Source organism: Camelus dromedarius, chromosome 5, assembly GCF_036321535.1.
Source record: "Camelus dromedarius isolate mCamDro1 chromosome 5, mCamDro1.pat, whole genome shotgun sequence".
Classification (NCBI taxonomy): domain Eukaryota; kingdom Metazoa; phylum Chordata; class Mammalia; order Artiodactyla; family Camelidae; genus Camelus; species Camelus dromedarius.
This window is the reverse complement of record NC_087440.1, coordinates 19,762,394-19,784,547: the sequence shown is the minus strand read 5'-3', so window position 1 is coordinate 19,784,547 and position 22,154 is coordinate 19,762,394. Positions and strand designations below refer to the sequence as shown.

Sequence of the window (22,154 nt, the reverse complement as noted above, 5' to 3'; positions counted from 1 at the left end):
GTGAGCTGAAACCCAATTTTGGCCTTCTGCTAAGTAGAAGGATTATTGTTGAAAGTAAATTCCTCTGGTAGCCTAGCTGGGAACAGCTTAAATGCATTCCTCTTAAATCCACTCTAATCAGGCTTTTGCCGCTGCCACACCACCAGTATCGTTTGCAACATACCAGTAATTTCAGGGTTACTAAATCTGCTTGTTAATTCTCAGTCATCATCTTACTTCACCTGTGAGCAGCATTTGATAAGTTGATTACTGCCTCCCTCTCCTCCTCGAAACATGTTCTTCATTCAGGAAATCTAGCTTTCCTTCTGCCTCACTAACCATTCCTTCTCGTTCTCCTTTTCTGGTTCCTACTCAAACAGAATGCTCCAAGGCTTAGTCCTCCGACCTCTTCTTCATCTACACTCAGTCCTTTGGAGAGCTCCTTCTGACACCTCTTTAAATATCACCTATGAACTGTTGATTTCCAAATTTGTATCTCTTGTCCAGACTGTCCCCTTGAGTTCTAGGCTTGATACTCAACTCCTTACACGTCATTTCCTCTTGGATGGCAAGTATGGTTTTGGACTTAAGCCAAACCCCTCCTCCTACCCCTACCCCAGAACTTCTACTCAGTCTTCCCCAATTCTCAGTTAATGGCAACTCCTTCCTTTCATTTTCTCAAGCCAGACACTTTGGAGTCGTTTTTGACTCCTTCTTTCTCACCCCTACGTCCAGCTTAGCAGATCCTGTTAGCTCAGCTTCTCTTGAACAGAAAATTGTCTTTGTTCACATCTGCATTTTCTCTTCCTGTTCCTAATATCTCAGCATCTTTCTACCTAGCACTGTGCTCTTGGCTTCCTTGATGCTAGACTCTCCTGTTTTTTTCCTCTCAATTCTTAATGTTCTTTACTCGCTTTACTTCTGTTCATCATTAAGTGTTATGGTTCATAGTTTTCTGTCTGAGATCCTCTTCTCATCCTACTCTCTTCCTAAGCAATCATACTCACTCAGAAAACTTCATTTAGGCTGATGACTCCAAAATGTGTATCTTTTATCCAGACCTCTCTCCTGTTTCTTGTATATTGCTGTATTTCTAGGCCTTCTACAACAGTGTCTTTCACTTCATAGGTGTTCGATAAATGTTTTCCTTATGACTGGCTGAGAGAATGAATGACAAAAACAAACTTTAGTGATTCTTTGTGATTCTTCTTAACAGACCAAAACCAAATACTTTGTATCCCCAGGCCTGCACATAGTGGATATTCAGTAAATGCTTTATAAATGACTTATCCAATAAAAATGAAAGAGTGAATAAAAAAAAACTTTGTAGTGATTCATTATAGCCAACCAATACCAAAGGCCTTGCTAATTCTCTTTAAAAATGTAACTGAGTATAGATTAAACCGAAACTTTCTTCAAGAGAGACTAATTCTTTAACAGATCAAGTAAAAGTTGCAGATGTGTTTGGAATGTTAACTGTATGCAATATATGAGTAGTAAGAATAAAAGGTCAGTCACCTACTGACTACTGATCGAGTGTATGTACAGTGGTCCTGACCACAGACTCTGGTCTGGGACCACTTGGGAGAATATCCAGAATTTATTATAGGCATATGATGTAGAGCACGGTTTCCTCATCTGTGAAACGGAGAGCCCACCTCACAGGGAGGTTGTGAGGACTGAATGCAGTAGTTCTGGTACAGCACTCAGCACAAGACCTGGCACAAAATAAACATTTAATACTTAGTTATTATTAGTGATATTCCATTTTGATCCAACTGGTATAGGTGCCAGCCAAAGATGTACCATAGATGAGTAATTGCTAAACACGGCTGCTTATCAGAATCCCTTTAGCTTAAAAAAAAAGTTATTGGGCCCATCCCCAGACTGGAGTGGGGTCGGGGAAGCAAGAATACATATTTCTTAAAGCTCCCCAGGTGATTTTGAGCATCAGCCATGTTTGGCAGTTATGTTACAGAATATAGAACTGTCTCTAGAAATCATCTGAGTATGAGATGTAATCAGAAAATATGTTTCTGGTGTGCCAGAAATGATATCTGTAAAAAGCCAATTGTATATAACCTTTGGTATCAATGGTCATACTGGTGCTGACAGCCCTAGAACAGGTCATAATGAAAGTGAAGCATACACAGCTGAGCCATTTTCAAGGTCCCAGAATGAAAAGAAAAGCAGAGCAACTGAACTGGTAACAGCTACCAAAATTAATTCAGAGTAGCCATGTGGGATGGCTTAAAGAGCTTCAGAAAGAGGTGGTGGAAATATAAAGATTAAGTTTTAGGTATTAGAGGGAGAAAGATTAGAGGAAAATAGATGAATTAGCTGGGGATGAGCAAGAGGTGCTACAGAAAAATATCAGGAGAAGATGATTCTTACTGAAAAAAAAGAGATAAGAACATATGCCTCAGAAGAAGGAAAAAAAAAAAGAAGAGGTCTCAGGAAGGATAGTAAATACATTTTAAGCAATTAACATGGAAAGAGCCAAAGAGAGCACAGATAATCAGTCCATTATAGATAGACTCCAAATCCCAGAGAAACAAGTATTATGGAAGGGAAGAGGTCAAGTAAAGCCTAACTAAGGCAATGAAGGTGATAACAAAGGGAAATAAATGAAGAAATTCAGAAGTATTGAAGGATGATTCAAATTATATAAATAGGGATAAAGTGCAACTTAAGGTAGGAGAGTACGTAGTACAAAGAATATGGAGCATAAACTTCTAAGGAGTCATCCAGCAAACACTGAGTGTTTATTGGGCCAGGCAGTATACCAAATGCTAGACACACAGGAATGAATGAGAGAAGTTTCGGTTCTCATGGAATTCTCGTTTCTGATGAACCTTGAGGGTAGAAGAGAAAAAGTGACATTCTTTTTGGAAATAGAACTGCATATGATGAAAGAATGGTTTGTTTTTGAAAGGATTTAACATGAGGCTTTCCACAGTAGACTCTGGAGCTGGGCAAGGCATTTTGAGCACTGTGGATTTTTGAAGGATATATTGGAATCTGGGTTGGAGTCTATCTGACCATAGATATAAAATAGGCAAAGGAATGGGGCTGTGTTTCTGAATGTATGTGTGTCTGTCTGTCTGTTTTCACACATCTATCTCTCATCCCCAAATAAATATGAAAGAGAAAATTATTATTTGTTGTCTTTCTTGAATACTGTAAATAAGGATATTATGGGAAAAGTCTGAAAGTAAGCAAAAAGGGACCTAAGAAGCCAGACAGTGAGAATCCTTTTATAAAACAAGGATTAAATAATACTTCTTAGAATTTATATACTGTTATGCCTGTCTGGAATATACTTAGGGTAAAAAAGAAGGTATAGTCATCATTCAGTATCTGAAGGGGATTGGTTCCAGGAGCCTCTGTGCAGAGATGGATGCTCAGGCCCCTTGTATAAAATGGTGGATACAGAGGGCCATTTGTATTCCTGTAGCCAGTATTGTCTGTAGCATTTTATTTGTATAGCATTGCCAACTGTATGGCTATAGCACTGCCAGTTCAACAGAGAGTTTGTGTAGCAAAGTGAAATAATCTTTTTTCCAATCATGCAGTAGTAAGAACTCAAATTAATTTCTCAACAACTGGGAAGTTTTGGTAGAATCATTTAGAAAATAAGCAAGTTCCTGTTAGAACACAAGGAAATTAAATCTATGAGGAGGAAGAATCAGCTCCCTTTTGAAAGTGAGGAGGTGGTAGAAGTATTAAAAGAAGTGAAGGCTCTCAGAGGAAGGGTCAAAGCCAAGGAAGTTAAAGAATTAAAGAGATCTGTGTGCAGAAATGATTAATGAAAAACATAAAAGTAAAGAAAAACAAATTGAAGAAATTGAAACAAACATTGAAAATCAGAAACCAAATTGGAGAAGCCTTTATACACAGACCCAAGATGGTGGAAACATAAGATTAAAGCCAAAATGAAGTCATTGCTTTACATTCTTAGATTTTATGAGAATACAAAAGAGTATTGGTAGGTAAAAACATTCAGATTTCCTTAGAAGGGTAAGATTGAAAGCTAGAAGAATTCTTTGTCAAACCATTTTAGGAGCTAGATAAGAAATTTGGAGGTTGGGTTGTGTATGTGGAAAGAAGAGGTATCAGATGCCTGTAATTTTACAGTGTCAAAAAGATGAACAGATAATTTTGTAGCAGACATCTAGATTCTAAAAGTGATCAACATAATAAAATTACTGTAGAAGGAAAAGAACTTCTGGGTTTAATGGTCTACCAGCTTGGCTCTGTAAGATCTTTGAGCGAATCCATGGCACCTCTGTTCAAAGGCATATGGAAGGTGAGGTAACTAGCACAGTCAAACTAGTGTTAATAGGAAGTAAGAGAAATAGGGAACTGGTACCTGCTGATAGTACTCACCACTGAATGTAAGATTTTTGTGAGAATCCTGCTGGAAAGGTTGACAGAGATTAATAGAGGACATGAGATACCAAGGGAACAATATGCCATACAGGGGGCCTGAGAAGCTAAATGAAAAATCCTTACATGGCAAAGGAATGAGGTGGGAAATAAATTCATTCTACTTAGATTAAGAAGGGCTTTTATTTAGACAAACTATGATTTTCTCTTTAATACCAATTAAAATACATTGTTCCAGATCAGCTTTTGAAATGTGAGGACTTTATATATAAGTCATGGGGATCAGCGTCTTCATTCTCAATAAAGATTGAAGAGAAAAATAAAGTGATAAGAATAAAGCAGTACCACCCATAATATCCTTTACTACTATTGTAGTCTGTAGATTGAATTTCCCCTCCTCCATTAAAAAAAAATCTTAAGAGTGTAAGGATATAAAAGAGACAGTCCAAGGAAGCTGAGGCCACTCATTGCCTAGAATTCAAGAATAGCATCTCTCTAGCCGTTTCAAAAGCAAGTTTAAAATAAAAGAGTACAGAGAAGCTAGAATAGCATCATAAAAATGGATAAAAAAACAAAGTAATGCAAACTTGTTGAAAGTAGGAATAAAGGCTGGCTATGTTCTTTGGAGGGGCAAAAAAATGCAAAAAGAAATTGGATTGTGAAAATACAGTAATCTCCACTTATCCACAGGTGATCCATTCCAAGACCCCCAGTGTACACATGATCCACAGATAGCACTAAACCCTATATACTATGTCTTTTACATAGATGCATACCTATGGTAAAGTTGAATTTATAAATTAGGCACAGTGACAGATTAACAACAGTAACTAATAATAAAATAGAACAATTACAATATACTGTAATAACGGTTATATGAATACAGTCTCTCTTTCTCAGAATATCTTTTCTATACTCATCCTTCTGATGATGTGGGATGATAAAATGCCTGTGTGGTGAGGTGAATGACGTTGGCATTGTGACGTAGCATTAGGCTACTGTTGACATTCTGGTGATATGTTAGAAGGAGGATCACCTGCTTAGGGTGCTCTTGGATCATTGAGCCACGGTGCTATCAGTGGTTGGATGTTAGGAGCAGATGATGTTGATGGTTAGGGACTCCAGGCAGGATGGAGTGAGTTGCCCCAGATTTCATCCCATTACTCATTACAGTGCACAATTTAAAACTTGTGAATTATTTCTGGAATTTTCAGACCACGGTTGACTGCTGGTACCGGAAACCACAGAAAGTGAAACCACAGATTGGAGGAACTACTGTAAAGGGAGTGGGAAAGAAAGTAGACATAGGCTAATTAGAAGTTAGAGAGCAGTTCTCAGTGGTCAGTAGATCACATAGCTGTTGGTGTTTCCCTATTATGCAGTCTTACTCATCTCGTCCTCCTACTTTAGAAATGTAAAATCATCCTTAATGTTTCTTCCTTTACTCCTGTATCTAATCAATTAGTAAGTATTCATTTTTCCCCTTTAATATCTATTACATATACTTATCTCTCTGTTCTCATTCTGTTATCTCTCATTCTCATTCTGTTCTGTTCTCTGTGTTTAGACCAGAGGTTGGCAAACTTTCTAGAAAGGGCCAGATAGTAAATACTTTAGGCTTTGCAGGCCATATCATGATCACTGTAGTCCCAAAGCAACCATAGACAATATGGAAATGAATGGGTACAGCTGTTTCCTATAGAACTTTATTTGTAGACACTGAAATTTGAATTTCATACAATTAATGAAATATTCTTTTGGCTTTTCTTTCCAACCATTTAAAAATGTAAAAACCATCCTTAGTTTGCCATCCATACAAAAACAGGCAACAGGCCAGATTTGGCTCACAGTCCATAGATTGCCCGCCTCTGGCTTAAACCAATATTTTCTCTCACCTGAAAAACAACAGTAGTCCTCCACTCTCCTACCTGGTCTCTCTCTCTAGTCACTTCCCTCTGGCCCACTCCACTCATCACAGTGAAGCCAGGTTGCCTTTTTAAAATACAAATTGGATTTCACTACGTTGTTGCAGTCCTTTAAAGGTTGACCATAGCCAGTGGAATGTATCTGCACTCCTGGCAAGACTCTTCGTAATATGGACTTTGCTTAACTTTTTTTTTTTTTTTTCCTTAGGAATTCTTTTTTGTTGGTTAGTTGGTTTGGAGGGTGGGGCACAATTAGGTTTATTTATTTATTTATTAATGGAGGTACTGGAGATTGAACCTAGGACCTTGTGCATGCTAAGCACACACTCTACCACTGAGCTATACCCTCCTCATCTTGCTTACCTTTCTAGACCCATTTCTTACCATTTACCCCTGACTCTGTTCCAGCTGCTTAGAACTGCTTGCAGTTTCTGGGATGTGCAGTGTTTTTCACTTCTAAGTTTTGACACTTTTCCTTACCCACTCCCTACTTCTACCTGGTAACCTCTGCTCTTCCTACTGGACTTATTTGAGCTATCATCATCTCCAGAAACCTCCTCTCATTCCCTCAAAGATGGATTTAAATGCTTCTACTAAGTTCTCCCATCATGTCTGTAGAACCCAATAACAGCATTTATTTTACTATATTATAATTACCTATTAATATGACTGCTTCTCCTAAATAATATACTTGAGTGCCTAGTGTCTGTCCATTATTTTATCTCCAGTTTTCTGTATGATGCCCCCTGGTACCCTCAGCATTTTTATTTTTCTTTTTGCATTAAAAATGGACATAATTCCTAAACCATAAAATTTGCCCTTTTAAAGTATGAGATTCAGTGGTTTTTAGTATATTCATGATGTTGTGAAACCATCTCCCTGTTTAATTCCAGAACATTTTTATCACCCCCCCAAAAGAAACCCTGTGCCTATTAATAAGTCAATCTTCATTCCTCCTACCTTCAGCCCCTGGCAACCACTAATTACTTTCTGTCTCTATGGATTTGCCTAAACTGGACACTTCATATTAGTGGAATCATAATATTTGTCTTTTTGTGACTGGCTTCTTTCACTAATCGTATATAATATTTTCAAGGCTCATCCATATACCAGTGTCTAATTCCTTTTTACACCTGAATATCAACATTATATTTTAAGCTTCATTATTTGAAGCCTCCAGGACTCTAGGGGAAAAGGAGGAGGGACCCCTAGACTCCCACTTCTTCTTCAACTAGAGCAGATCTGCTTTCATTAGTTATTTGTTTATGGATAAACTATCATTTGATATTTGAAGGTCTCTGGCTCTCAGATTGAAGACTAGACTCCACCTGGGGCTGAAGGGCCCTCCATAGCCTTTTTTACCCCAACCTTTTCTTTGCTGTTATTTCCCCTGTATCATATGCTTTAGCTGGATAGTACTTTGGTGGGGTCATCATATTTCTCATGCTTTCTTGCCTCTGTGCCTTTTCTTATGCCACCTCCTCTATCTGAAATGCCCTTTTCTACCTATTTAAAGTTTTGCTTAGCCTTCAATGCCTAATTCAGATAAAATCCTTTCCATGAAACTTTCCCTGATCCTACCATAAGAATTATCTCTGAATTCCTATTTATTATACTACATTTGATACTACCTTGCCTACTGATTCTTTGAGACTGCTCTCATGTTTTCTAATTATTTTATACTCTACTATTCAGTACTTTGACACAGTAAGTTCTTAAAACATAATTGAAAATGTCATGCACACTCTGGAAAATAGCCAGGCAGTTACTTAAAAAACTAAACATAGGCTTACCATACAACCCAGCAGTCTCACTCCTAGGCATTTATCCCACAGAAATAAAAACTAATTTTTATGTAAAAATCTGTATACAGTTTTTCATAGTAGCTGTATTTGTGATAGCAAAACACTAAATGTTCCACAGTAGTTGAATGCTTAAACAAAGTACAGTACATTCTTATCACAGAATACTACTCAACAATTTTAAAAGTGAAATATTGATACATGCAACTATACATTATGCTGATTAAAAATTCTCAAAAGGTCATATACAATATAATTTTATTTATATAACATTCTTGAAATGACAAAATTGCAGAATGGAGGACAAATTAGTGATTACCAGGATCGGGAACAGTGGGGAAGGAGGATAGATTTGACTATAAAGGACAGCCCGAGGGAGATATTTGTAATGATAGAATAGTTCTATATCTTGATTTTGATGGTGGTTACATGAATCTATACATATGATAAAATAACATAGAACTGCACATACACATTATACCAATGTCAGTTTCCTGGCTTTGATGATGTTGTGTAGCTACATAAGATGTACCTACTGGGGGAAATTGTCTGAAGGGTACCTGGGACTTCTCTGTGCTATCTTTGCAATTTCCTATGAATCTATAATTATTTCAAAATGAAAAGTTTAATTTTTTTTTCTTTAGAGCTTGAGGTGGTATTTAGCATAACCATTTCACCACTCATGGTGCTGTTTCTGATAAATATGAATCAATCTAAGCCTTTCAAAGTAAAGTTACTCTTGAGGCTGATGAAAGAACCTGTTTGTAGTGATATTTTAGTTGTATTTTACAATTAGGTGAAAATTGTTTAAGCAAGAAATGAGACACAGTAGTTCTTTGTGTATGACTTCCTGGCTATCCAAGGCTTTGTTTTAATTATTAAATTAAGTGGTAAGCCTTAATTTGAGTCATATTTTGGTACACTTTTAAAGTCCTGGGGTTCTTGTATACTGCTCCTAGAGAACAGTGACTACAGCAGTGAATCCTGTACAGTATTTGTCATCTTGTGGGAGCTTGGTAAACAATTACTTTTGATTTGACGTTAATTGATTCAAACCATTTTTTTCTTAATATAGAGTTAAAAATCCTCTGGTAAGATTTTGATAAAACATACCATTAAGCAATATTCAACTCAAACTTCAAAACCTTTGAAAATTGTTATACTATATATAATACAAAATGAATATTCTTTTGCAGATTTAAAATGAGTATTAAAACATCAGAATGTAGCTCTAATTCTTTTTGGAAAGTGGTATGGTATACATAACTTAAGGATTTTTCTTTTGTATTTATGATCGAGCTCAAAGTGAATAGGAACAAAATTACATGTTCTTTAGTAAAATGAAAACTTTTTTTTTCAGGTTAAGCTACAGAGCAACATATCATATCAGATGGCAGACATACATCATTTAAAGGGTAAGGAATTTAATTTAATTTAAAGAAATTTAATTACAGATTAAAGGTAAAGGACACTAAAATCCTCAAGAATTAAGAAATCCTCAAGTTAGACAGCTAAATGGAATAGAATTTTTGAACAAAGCTCCTCTGATGGCAAAATGTTTATCCTTTTGTCTTAAGATATAATCAAAATTTTTTATGTTGCTTCGTATGTAATAAATGCAAGTTAAAATTTGAGATCCACATTTTAACCTTGTGCTGTAGACAGAGTTCATGCAATGAAATGTTAAAAGAATCCTCAAAGAAAACTGAGGTGTAGCTTTGGAGACCTTCAAATTTCTAGGGAAAAAGTAAGGGATGACCCCTCTGTACTATGTCCAGTCTGCTAAAATATTCCTCTGTACTATGTCCAGTCTGCTAAAATATTCCATTCCAGTCTAGGGATGCTTTGAACAGGTCATCCAAGCTTAGCATTTCAGATACCCTGGGAACAAAGAAACCTAGAACAAAAAGAAACCAGGAAGAAACCTGGAGATAGATGATTAGATAGATAGACAGATAGGTAATTTTTTTTCACTTAGATGAAGTGACAGGAGATGACTAAAGATTATATGAAAAATAGGTAAGGAGAACAAGCTTTGTGCTCTGCTTACATTACTTCACACCTTTGGAGTTTGGGGTCTGAGGACCACTCTTCTCCCTCACACTCTTTGGTTATGATATTATATATTTTAAAACTTTGCATGTAGTGGCTCAAAGTTTATATATGTGGGTAACACATGCTCTCTTATTTCAAAAATGTATCTTTATAACCATTTTGAACCTCTCTAGATAGAATTAGGTAATGTATTTTTAATATCCTCTTGAAGAAGCCAACCTAAGCTGACTTTGTAATTTAAGTTTTGTTCCTTACCTAGTAAAACCATTAGGAAGTATTATTTGTGTGTTATAATCCCAAAATAGCAATTACTAATTTTTTACTATCAGTGATTTAATACAGCTTTGATTTGCTGTTAGAAATTTTGTTCCTGGGTGGCCACATTTGTTTTTGTTGCATTTGTGTCCATAGTCTACTCTTTTTGACTCACAGGCGAGTGCTGGATGACACAGAAGATGGCTCACTATCAGTGCCGCTTTCAACTTGCAATTTTTACAGATGATTCTGCTTGTCATCAAAGTATATTTCTTATTAAATAGTAATAGATCAGTTGAAAAAGAAATCCTATGGCTTTTGCTAGTATGTCTCATAGAAAATGACAACCTGTATACTGAGTAAAAATCTTCATTGTCCTATATGTATTGAAGTAGATCTTGAGATGTTTTGAAATTTTATATGATACTCTTCTGCAGAGAAAAAGGCTTTGATTTGAACTCATAACTGCAACTTTTGGTTTTAGTGCAGCTACTGAAGCTTGGACTCTTGAGATTGAATTTCATGAATATGACTTTGGCATCTTGGGAACTATTTCTGCTGAAACAAACTTCTTGACAAATTGACTGTAAAATCCATATTTAGCTCTTTTCATTGAAATTAATATTTGATACAAAGGAATTACTACACATCAAGTTTCTGAAAAACAAAAAAACCCTTATGGTAGTTAATATTTTCTTGAAAATAAAAGGATTGGGAGTTGGTTTTTAATGCCTGAGAAAGTAAATTAACATTCTAGTATACATTGATTTATTTTGAGAGCTCACCTTATTTTTACCTACTACTGAAAGAAAATTTGAAATCAAAATTTTCCAGAAGTAAGGTTTTTGGGTTTTTTTTTAATTTTTGTTTTCCTTTAAAAGCTCATCCTAGGCAATCCCTTTCTTAACCATATCTAATCTTTTGAAGTTAAATTGAGGGAGTATGGCCATGCCTTTCTATAGCATACCCTGGTTTTACTGTCAGAACTGGAATACCCTGCACAATCAACTTTGGACCTGATCTTACATTAAGTTAATCTGAGAATCCTGCTGTGGTGACTGGGAGCAGCCACACTAAACAAAGAGTACCTTTGGGTTCAAAACAAAGAAAACACATGACAATCAGTTGAAAGTGAAATTATGATACAGGAAAATTTTTTCTTTAGTTTTCCTTTCTGATCTGTTTACTTTTTCCCTTTCAAGTCTTTGTTTTGACCCACTCAAAGAACCAGTCAGCTTCTTGCTTTGTAATCCTTTCCTTGTATTCAAATAGGTTGGAATCTGGTATTTTATGTGGACTAGAGCTCACTCATACTGATGTTTGTTTGTTTGTTTGTTTTGCCAGTTGAATGTTAGCCTTTTATCTCCACTTAGAAATGAAAACTTTATTTCTTGATAAAGTTATTTCAAATACTGTTAGTGAGAAGCTTTGTGGGGAGGTGGAGGAAGCCATCCTAAGTCTTGAAATCACACTAAGCCTCAGGTTCATGCTGAAGGTAAACTTATCTGCTTCAGTTAATTTACTGTGTTGGAAAAAAGAAGCCCAAGTGAGTCCTAAAGATCATCAGTTGAGGTCCCTTCCCTAGCAGCTGCTAGGTAGTGCTGATTTAATTTAATTTTTTTTAATTGTAGTAACTTTTCAGTTCTGGAATCTTTCCTGCCTGAGCACAGGTTCATGGAACTGGCTAACTGTCTGTAAGTTCCAAGGCTTTTTGTCACTACCTCCTGCCAGGATCTGTTTCTATACAATCAACATCCATAACTGAGGCCAGATTTCTGCTACCTTCTAGCTGTCTATTTCTTAGTAGGTGGGTCCAGGGAGGATGTGTTGTTCAGGGATACTTGGCTTCAGATTTGTTACTTTTATCTAAGGTGGGAGTGATAAGTAAAAAAACTACAGAAATCAACTATTTTTATATATTGAAGAATTAATTAGAGTAAGAAGAGAAATTTAAAATGTGGCTTGACTAAATTCATAGAAACAAGAGAACAGAATGGTGGGCTGGGGGTGTGTGGGGAAAATGAAATGTTGGTCAAAGGGTACAGACCTGTTAGTTATAAGATGAATGGTTTGGTGATCTAATAGACAGCATGATGATTATAGTTAACAGTACTGTATTATATACTTGAAAATTGTTACAGAGTAGTTGTAAAATGTTCTCACCACAAAAAAAGTGGTAATTATGTGAGATGATGGAGGTGTTAGCTAATGTTATGATGGTAATCATTTTACAGTATATAAGTGAAGTGAATCAACACCTTAAACTTACACAATGTTATATCTCAAAATAAAAAGTAATAATAAACAAAAAATGTAGCTTGAATATGCAAGCATAGTTATTAACTATAAACATTTTATGTAAATCATTTACTTTTCATATTTAATTATTAATACTGTATAATAGCTGTTATTACACATAATGTTAAACTTTATATACCTTAGCCAATGTTCATTTGACTTTAAAATTTTTATTTGTTGTCATTACCATAGTTATGATTCCACAATAAAATTTAGAAAGTAGGGGAAAAAATATGCTCAGAATCCTACCACTGAAGATAATCACTGATAGCACTGTAATATATTTTTATTCTACTCTGGGTTTTTTTCCATATGTATATTTATATTATAAATATATTTATATCTGCTTTTTAAAAACTTACAAGCATTTTTAGAGTGCCTTTAAAGTAATAAAACTGATTCTGTAAGCCTTCCATGAAAAATAGATGTTATATTATAGCTATAATATTAGTACATTATGGTTAGGTATTATATTTTAGTCTTATTTTTGTTTTTGTTTTGAGGGGGAGGTAATTAGGTTTATTTATTTTTTTAGTGGCGGTACATGGGGATTGAACCCAGGACCTTGTGCATGCTAAGCAGGTGCTTTACCACTGAGCTATTTCCCTACCCCCTAGGTATTATACTTTAGTCTTAATAAACAGATATTGTTTATATAGAATAGACCTCTGTTCCCATTTATAAAAATTAAGACTTCCTTAGCTACTACTTTTGCTTAACTGCTAAGGATGTTGGCTAATTTTTTAATATTCTGTTTAAGAAAATGACATTTCTCTTCTCCGGATGAATTTCTTTTATTTATAGGGTTAGATGAAGAGGGATTAACTCTAGAAAATGGGGGGGGGGGGCCAGTGATTATGGATTAAATATTCACAAAAAAGTATCTGGATTTTAAAATTTTCTCCTCATGTTGGAATTTCATGTTATTCATTACAACTAAAACTTTTAGCTGTAGTTCAGAAATTTATAAGCTTCTAAAATGGAATTTTGGTATTTGTAGACCTAGCCTCAGTAGCAGAACTAGAAATGAAATCTAAAGTGATTGGTACCTAAGCTGGGAATCAAATGTGATTTAAACTGAATTGAATTCTGTACCCATAGCCAACACATTTAAAAAATATGATTTTTCGCCAACTTTTATAAAGCAGATAGGTTTAAAGAAATAGGTAGTTCTTTTTGTACTGTTTCCCCAACTTAGTATACTGTCTACGTAACGTGGAAAGACGTGTAATTTTTTCATATTTCTGATAGATATGAAAGCCACTTAGGCTATCTTGTTCTAAAAATGAATTGTATTGCCCACACATGTGTTATAAAAGGCAATTAAAATTAAATGTGGTACTAAGTATTTTATTTTAAAAAATAATTTAACCCCCGAAGGTATGAGTAAAGAAATTGAGAACTGCCTGTAATTTTTAAAAACCCCTACTTTCTCAATAGGAAGCATTAAAGTGACTAAACTTTATTCCTTTGATTCTTACCTTCTGTGTGTAGAGCAACTTGCTGAGCTTCGTCAGGAGTTTCTTCGACAAGAAGACCAGCTTCAAGACTATAGGAAGAACAACACGTACCTTGTGAAGAGGTTAGAATATGAGAGGTAAGACAGTACATGCAATAAATATTTATGAATCTTGAATATTTGTCCAATTTTCAGACAATTTAATTCTTCCTTTCTGGCTTCTGTTTTTCTTCTCTTCTTTCACTTTATTAGGTTTTTAAAATTCCTTTTCTATTGTCTTTCTATGCCTCTTTGAAGTTCATTCTCTTTTATTTTGATATGTTGAATGCCATGAAAATATCTCTTAGAAGTCATATTGAATCTACCCATGTAGCAGAGTTCATTGTGAGACAGAAAATCTTGCAAGACTTGAGTTTTATTGAATTAGATATGGCAAAGACTGAAGAAGATTCTGTGGTTCTTTTCAAGGGTCATCCAGAAGATGAAGCCAGCACTGGGGTACATCCCCGGAATAGTTGAGGGACTAAGTGCCCGTTGCTTCTCCTGCTCTGCACTTCAGTCTCCCGGCTTATACCTGTACATTCTGTTGGTGATAAGGTCAAGGAACCTCTTAGGGGCCTTTTTAGCAATCACTCTTTAAAAGGCTTTATTATATCTCGTATCAGTTTTACAGTAAAAGGTATTTTCTAGGTCTGCACACCAAAAATTAGAAAGATTCACCATATTACCATTTCTGACTTCTTACTGTTGTAGGTTATCAATATGCATCTACCTTACATATATGTATTTTAACCTAACAGTGTTCAATAATTTTCCATATATTTTAGGATTAAAGACTGGCATACTTAGTGGTAATATATTATTCCAGCAATGTTAAGGTACCAAAGCTTGTTTAATCTCTCCCAGTTGCTGGACCATTGTAGGAGTTTTCCTTTTCTCACTGTTATGACTATCAGTTATTAAAATATTTGTGTGAGATGGATTTTCTCCTGTTACTTCATTGGTGTATATTCTCAAATATAGAGTTTTGAGACAATGTTTTATTGATTTTGTTGTTCTTATCACATGTACAAAAGATTGCTTTCTAAAATGATCATACTAATTAACCCCACCAACATTGGCTTTTATAATTCTAACTTAATTTTGCTAGTATAGGAATAAGGTAGTACTATATATACATACAGGAAGTTTAATTTACATTTTTAATGGTGAAAGTTAACATTTTTCTATATATTTATTATTTGTTTATTTTTGCATGAACAATCTACTAGTGTCCTTCGACTGCTTGTCCAGTGAAAATTCAGTCTTTTAATATTTTGTACCTTTACATTTTTTCTTGCTGGCTCCATTCTGTCTTTTTTTTCTTTTTTCCCCTTTATTTTTTGTTTGTTTGTTTTTTGTTAGTGGAGGTACTGGGGATTAAACCCAGGACCTCACACATGCTAAGCATGCATTCTACCATTGAGCTATACCCCCTCCCCCTATTCTGTCTTATTTATTAGTTTCTTCCATTCTTGCTTTTATGGTTTAGGCTTTTATTACTGTGTTTAAAGTACTAACTATTTGATGAATCATCTGCTGCCACTCCTTAACTCTCATAATTCTAGCTTTTCTTATCTATTACTGTGTGTTGGTTTCACAGTTTTCTCTTCTGAAGTGTTTTTCTCTTCTGTGATTGAAGTTGGCTTTGAAAATTGTTTCTTTATAAATACAGTATATAAAAATAAATTTTTATCTTTCTGGTTTGTTTTAATTAGCTTTATCAATGTTTTTATCCTCTATTAAAGATTCAAATGTCTTAAGAATTTTGACTGTGAGCTGTTTTTATGTCTGCTCTTTGTCCTTCCATACCCAGTCACCTGCTAACTGAATGCTTTATTTTTATAAATGTACGTCTTCAACTTCTAGACAACTTTAAGAATCAATCCAAGATGATACAGTCTTAAAAGAATGACTTTGTAATTTAGTTTTCAGTGTGGACAACAGATCAAGGAATTAAGAGTACAGCATGAAGAAAATATTAAAAAGTTAGCAGACCAGTTTTTGCAGGAACAAAAGGTAAATTTTAAAAATACTTGAATCAAAATATGTTCTTGTTATAAATCTTATAATTTAGGAGTTACAATTTGTATTTTTGTCATAAAACACTGTATTTTTAAGTATATTACCCTATCTAGTTCTAAAAATGCCATGCAGTGGCTTTACTGATGAATAAATTAGACATTTGCAAAAATGTAACCTCAACTCTTAAAACTAATTTTGAGCTAAATGTCTTTTAAAAATAATTTTTGCTGCTTATTTCTCAATTTGTAAGTGGGTAACATTTTACTGAAAAATCAGTTACTTACTATTTTATGCTTTTGAGAAATGGAAAAAATTGAGAAACTTTTCCCTTAATTATCAGTCTTTGTTATTCTGAATTCCTTTCTTAAAACACAGAAATGAAACACTAGCCACTATTTTGATTCATTTTGGGGAAGTGGCAAATTCTTTTGTTAATTCATTTGTTTCCAGTTTATATATATTATGAAGGCCAGGCTAGAAATGGAGGGAATTTGTCTGAAGTTTACTTGTCATTAGCATGTTCATTTTTTACACCCCGTAATCTAATCTGACTAGCTGTGGTTTGTATAGTAAGGTCTCGTGATTTAAAGTAAAGAGGGATTGAATAGTAAAAAGTATTTATCTTGCTCTTTGGTAGCATCTCACCTACAAGACTAGAAGTTAATGAAACCAGACTTTTGTTCTTAGCTATTTCACTAGTTTACAGCATGATATTGAGGGCATCGTTTTTTCAATCTACAAGGTAGAATAGCTGCTGCCTGTCTGTAGTCTACCTTGAGGAGGTATGAGGATAGATTGCTGGAAGATGGCAGGCCTGAATGAGCCACCATAGTGGCATAGAGGCATTGAAGGCACCCAGAAGGTATACTGAGACGCTGGATGGTAGAGGAGCATAGGAGAACACAAAAGGAAGGGGAGGAAAGGCTTGCTGTTGCAACTGTGTTATTACAGTGTATAAATAATAGGATGAACTTGCTCTCTTCTCTTCTCCCAAGAATCACATATATGAGCGTTTCCCTTTTTCCAGGAAAGTGTAGTTCTCTCTTTCTGCTCTTTTATACCAGGCTATTTTTATATTATTAATTAACTAATATCCTCTCCAATTCTTTGCCCTTATCATGCCCTCAATTGATCAAGGTGGGGAGGGATGGAGATGCTTAAGAGAACCTTCTCCTTTCTAGGGTGGTGCACTAGCCCTTACTCTTCAGATCAGCTGCCTGATTCTACTCCTCATCCTCATTCTCTGTTATTCAACTACTATAACTGTGAAATTTGAGTTGTTTTTCACAGGAACAAATCCATTGTATCCTTTATGAAATAAGCATAAGTTGTGTTAAGGGATTTTTTATTTTAAACTAAGCATAGGCCTATCTTAGAAATCACTCTGGGGAAGGGGTCAGCAAGCTAAATCCAACCACCTGTCTGTTTTCATACTGCTCGTGAGCAAAGAATGGTTATTACCTTTTAAAATGGTTGAAAATCAAAAGAATATTTTATGACATGGGAAAATTATAAGAAATTCACATTTTAGTATCTAAAAATACAATTTTATTAGAACACAGCCACATTCGTTTACTGCTTTCATGCTACAAAGGAAGAGAAGTACTTATAGATCAGAGGAGACTAAGAAGACCTTAGGACTTAAGTGCAGTGTAGTATCCTGGATTGGATCCTGGAACAGAAAAAGGACTTAATGGGAAAAGTGGTGAAATCTAAAGTCTGGAGCTGAGTTAATAATGTACTAATATTGGTTACCTAGTTTTGCGAACATACTATGCTAACGTAAGATGTTAACATTAAGGGAAATCGGATGAGGGGTGATTACTTTTTTGTAAATCTAAATTATTTCAGAATAAAATGTTTACTTAAAAACAATTAGGTGATCCCCTTAGCAAATCACCAACATTGCATTTAGAGAGCCATCTTATTTTATTAATAATATTTAATATTAGCAATTCACATAAAGGTATTGCCATTAATAATGCATCAGAGGGACATCTTTATTAACTATATAAATGAAAAAGTATTCTTGACCAGTAGTTTGACTTTTAAGTTTTATTTAATATTGTTTGTTTTATCCACATCACAAAGCAATCAAGTGCTATGGAAATATCCTTATGATGTAGCATTATAGCAAGTGCAGAGATGCAGGATGGCTGCTCAGGTTGTGCCTCATGGATTGTCTCACCTTTGGCCTTCATAGCTGACATGTTCAGAAATTTCAGTTTATCCTTTCATTTATCAACAACTAAGCTCTCAGAATTGGCTATAGCTTACTGAGTTCCTAAAAAATGTGGGAGTGAAAAAGGCTGAGGTTTGAATCCCTTCTCCACAGTTCTCTAGCTCTGTAATCTTGGACAAGCTCCTTAACTTCTTTAAGCCTCAGTTTTATTTTGTTTTTCCCAAAACTGTTCATTCATCTCTACTAGAGGGTAGATTTGAAAACAATTTGTAAACTATGAAACATTGTGCAAATGTTTTGTTGATTTTATCGCCCAAGTACACTGGAATACCTATACCCTTTCTTCTCTGTTGTGACAAATTCTTACAATTTGGCTCTTATTCTTCTAGATTTCCTGTACTACTGTTTTTTACAGTGTTACTAATGATTACATTACATAGTGCTTTAGAGTTGACAAAACATTCATGTATGCATTAAATGTTAATATGGCAACCCTAGCTTGTGTACTTGACTCCTTGCCTCACCCAATTTTCCACTGAGGCAACTCAACCAATATAAAAGAGAAAACTGTGCCCCACATAATTGAGTCAGGCCTAACCATAAACCTGAGGATTCTGGTTTCCAAGGAGGTGATATGGTTAGTTGAAGCAGGTTGCAGGGAGCATTGACTTGTATATTGTTCTGCCATTGCTTCCTATGCTTGAGTGGCCGGTGCACCTGGGAAGAAGTTTGCCTGTTTTCCACCCTAGCTGTTTATGCTTGGGGTGAACCTGACAATGTCAGTAGCCATCTGTCACACTTGAGGGAACACCTGTGTGCTAACCAACTGCTGTCTGCTGTCCTGTCAGTTATAACATATGCCTATACAGAACCCACCTTGCCCATAACACCCAGGACAATGCCCAACTTTAGGCCTCCACAGCAACCTGCAGTGCTCAGCAAGACTGTCTTCTCACAGAATCACTCCCTCAGCCTAGCCAAAGAGAATTACCTCTTCCTAACGTTTTAGGCCATATATTATATTTAGAGACCTTTAAAAATGTTACTTATTCTTTGTCTTCATACCAGTTATAAAAACTGAACAGAAAATAACATTATATCCCACACATCCAAGTGTTGGAATTTGGACCCTTGGTGTATGTTTCAAAAAAGAAAAAATGAACTGTTTCAGCATATTTAATTAATAGTTGTGTCAGTAGTTTAACATTTTGAACTGAATAATATTTACTGTTATCTAACAGCAAGAGGCCCACAAGTTTGAATCAAAAGATGGAAATGAATTGGATATAAACAATCATGCAGGACCTAAAAACATTCTAAACGTAGCTGAGAATGCTGCAGGCAAGAATGAAGAACCTTCAAGCAATCATATTCCACATGGGAAAGGTATTACTATTATTTTGTATTAATACAATACTGACTTTTTCTTCTCATTTTAAGTGAACATTTTCAGTCATAAAGAGTAGTGTTTGATTTTAGTTCAGTTATGATTAGGTGTCGATTATTTCAAATTTGGAAACTTTAACAGAGAAGAAAAAATAGTAAGTTATTTTAGAGTAAGTTATTTTTATAGTTTGCCCAAAGCAAACTATAAAAATATTCAGTCAGTGTAGCTTATTGCTTTACAAACTGATTGTTAAATTCCTTCAAAACATTTTCAATCTATGCTAAGGAAAATATAGAATTACATATTTTGTTACTTGGGCAGAACAAATCAAACGAGATGGTGATGCAGGAATGCCTGGAATAGAAGAGAATGACCTTGCAAAAGCTGAAGATCTTCCGACAGGTAAGTAAAAGTTATTAGCATATTTAAAGCAATCATGTTATTTTTCATGTGACTCTGTTCTTTTTTTGAGTAACACCTGAGAAAAGTCACAGTATCTGGGTGATTGATACTTCCAGTTAACCAATTACCCATTAATTGCCAGCACTTGTTTTAGATAAAATTTTTACGAGAAATTTTGCTAAAATGTATAAAGTACTTATCTTTGCCTTAAGATTCAACCATATTTGAACTTTTTCTTGATAACTCAGAGTTATTGCTCACAACGTTTTGCTATGTTAAGGGCCATTTATGTTTATTCAAAGTATATATGACTTATTTCTTTCAGACTAAATGTTCCCAGACTGCTGTGTTGTTGGTGTGCTTTAATATGGCATAGTAATACCCTTATATAGGTTTTTAGGACTTGACTTACCCTTTCAGTTAATCACCCTACACTTCAGTTTATTCACTTTTTTCTTTCTCTTCTTTTACTGTTTGTTCAGTGTATAGCTCTTTCCTCGTTAATGTATCTACTGATGGAGTAGTAGTCCATTGTGTGTGTGTATGTGTATGTTGATGAACACTTAGGTTGCTTCCATATGTCGGCTATTGTAAATAATGCTGCTATGAACATTGGGATGCATGTACCTTTTCAAATTAGTGCTTTCATTGTTTTGGATATTACCCAGGAGTGGAATTCCTGGGTCATATGGTAGTTCTATTTTTAGTTTTCTAAGTACCCTCCATAGTATTTTCCACAGTGGCTGCACCAATTTACATTCCCACCAACTGTGTACAGGTGGATTGATTTTTCTTTATTTTTGATTTTCTGTAATTTGAAACTGACATGCTGTGAAGTAGTGTTTTATTTGTTTGTTTTGGGGTTTTTTTTTTGTTTTTTTGTTTCTTGTGGGGGGGCATTTTTGCTGCTTGGTGTTCTCTGAACTTCCTGGATCTGTGGTTTGGTGTTTGACATTAATTTGGAGAAATTCTCAGTCATTATTTCAAACATTTCTTCTGTTCTTCTCTCTACTCTCCTGGTATTCTCATTACTCATATGTTACACCTTTTATAGTTGTCTTAGGTATTCTGTTCTGTTTTTTCCCAGTGTTTGTTTGTCCTCTTGGTTTTTTGAGGATTCTGTTGTTTATCCTCTAGCTCAGAGCTACTTTCCTCAGCCTGTCTAGTCTAGTAATAAACCCATCACATGTATGCTTCATTTTTGTTAGTGTTTTGATCTCTAGCATTTCTTTTTGGTTCTTTCTAGGATTTCCATCTCTGTACTTACATTGCCTGTCTGTTGCATGCTACCTACTTTATCCATTAGAGTTCTTAGTGTATTAATCACAGTTAAATTTCTGGCCTGATAATTCCATCATTTTTGCCATGTCTGGTTCTGAAGCTTGCTCTGTCTTTTCAAATTGTATTTTTTGCCTTTCAGTGTACCTTGTAATTTTTTCTTGATACCTGGACATGATGTACCAGGAAAAAGGAACTGCTGTAAATAGGCCTTTAGTAATATGGTGGTGAGGTATGGGGGGAGGGGAAGCATGCTGTAGTCAGTCCTATGATTTGAGTCTCTGTCTTTTTGTGAGCCTGTGCCTCTGGACTGTGAACTTCACAAGGGTTTCAGGGTTTCTTAGTTTTTTCCTCCCCCTTAAGGACAGGATGGCTAGAGTGAGCTAGAGTTGGGTATTTCTCTTCCCCAGGTCAGGTAGATTCTGATAATACCCTAGCAGGTTAGGCTCTGTTTAACTAGTTTCTCCAAAGGGCAGACCTTATCAAGAAGAACAGAGTGCTTTCGTGTATTTCAGAATGGTTCCTTTTGCCCCCCCCCGCCCAAGGGGATTTTTCTACAGTATTTACTGTGGGAACCTAGTTGAGCTGCTGGAGGTACATCTCACAATATTGTGGGAACCCCCCGACGACTGGCTCCCCCTGGAGTTTTTAGCTCTGAGTTGTCCATACTGAGCCTCTA

The 22,154-nt window shown here is 35.3% G+C and overlaps 1 protein-coding gene across 2 annotated transcripts in view; it reads left to right on the top strand.

Moving 5' to 3' along the window:
* GOLM2 (golgi membrane protein 2) overlaps positions 1–22,154 on the top strand; it is a 93,019-nt gene that overhangs the window by 21,212 nt on the left and 49,653 nt on the right. For both annotated transcript variants that reach the window (XM_031453165.2, XM_010994920.3), the window contains exons 2-6: positions 9,456–9,510; positions 14,198–14,300; positions 16,130–16,220; positions 19,650–19,794; positions 20,117–20,197. In XM_031453165.2, coding sequence (XP_031309025.1) covers positions 9,456–9,510; positions 14,198–14,300; positions 16,130–16,220; positions 19,650–19,794; positions 20,117–20,197 — 475 coding nt within the window. The remainder of the gene's footprint in view (positions 1–9,455; positions 9,511–14,197; positions 14,301–16,129; positions 16,221–19,649; positions 19,795–20,116; positions 20,198–22,154) is intronic.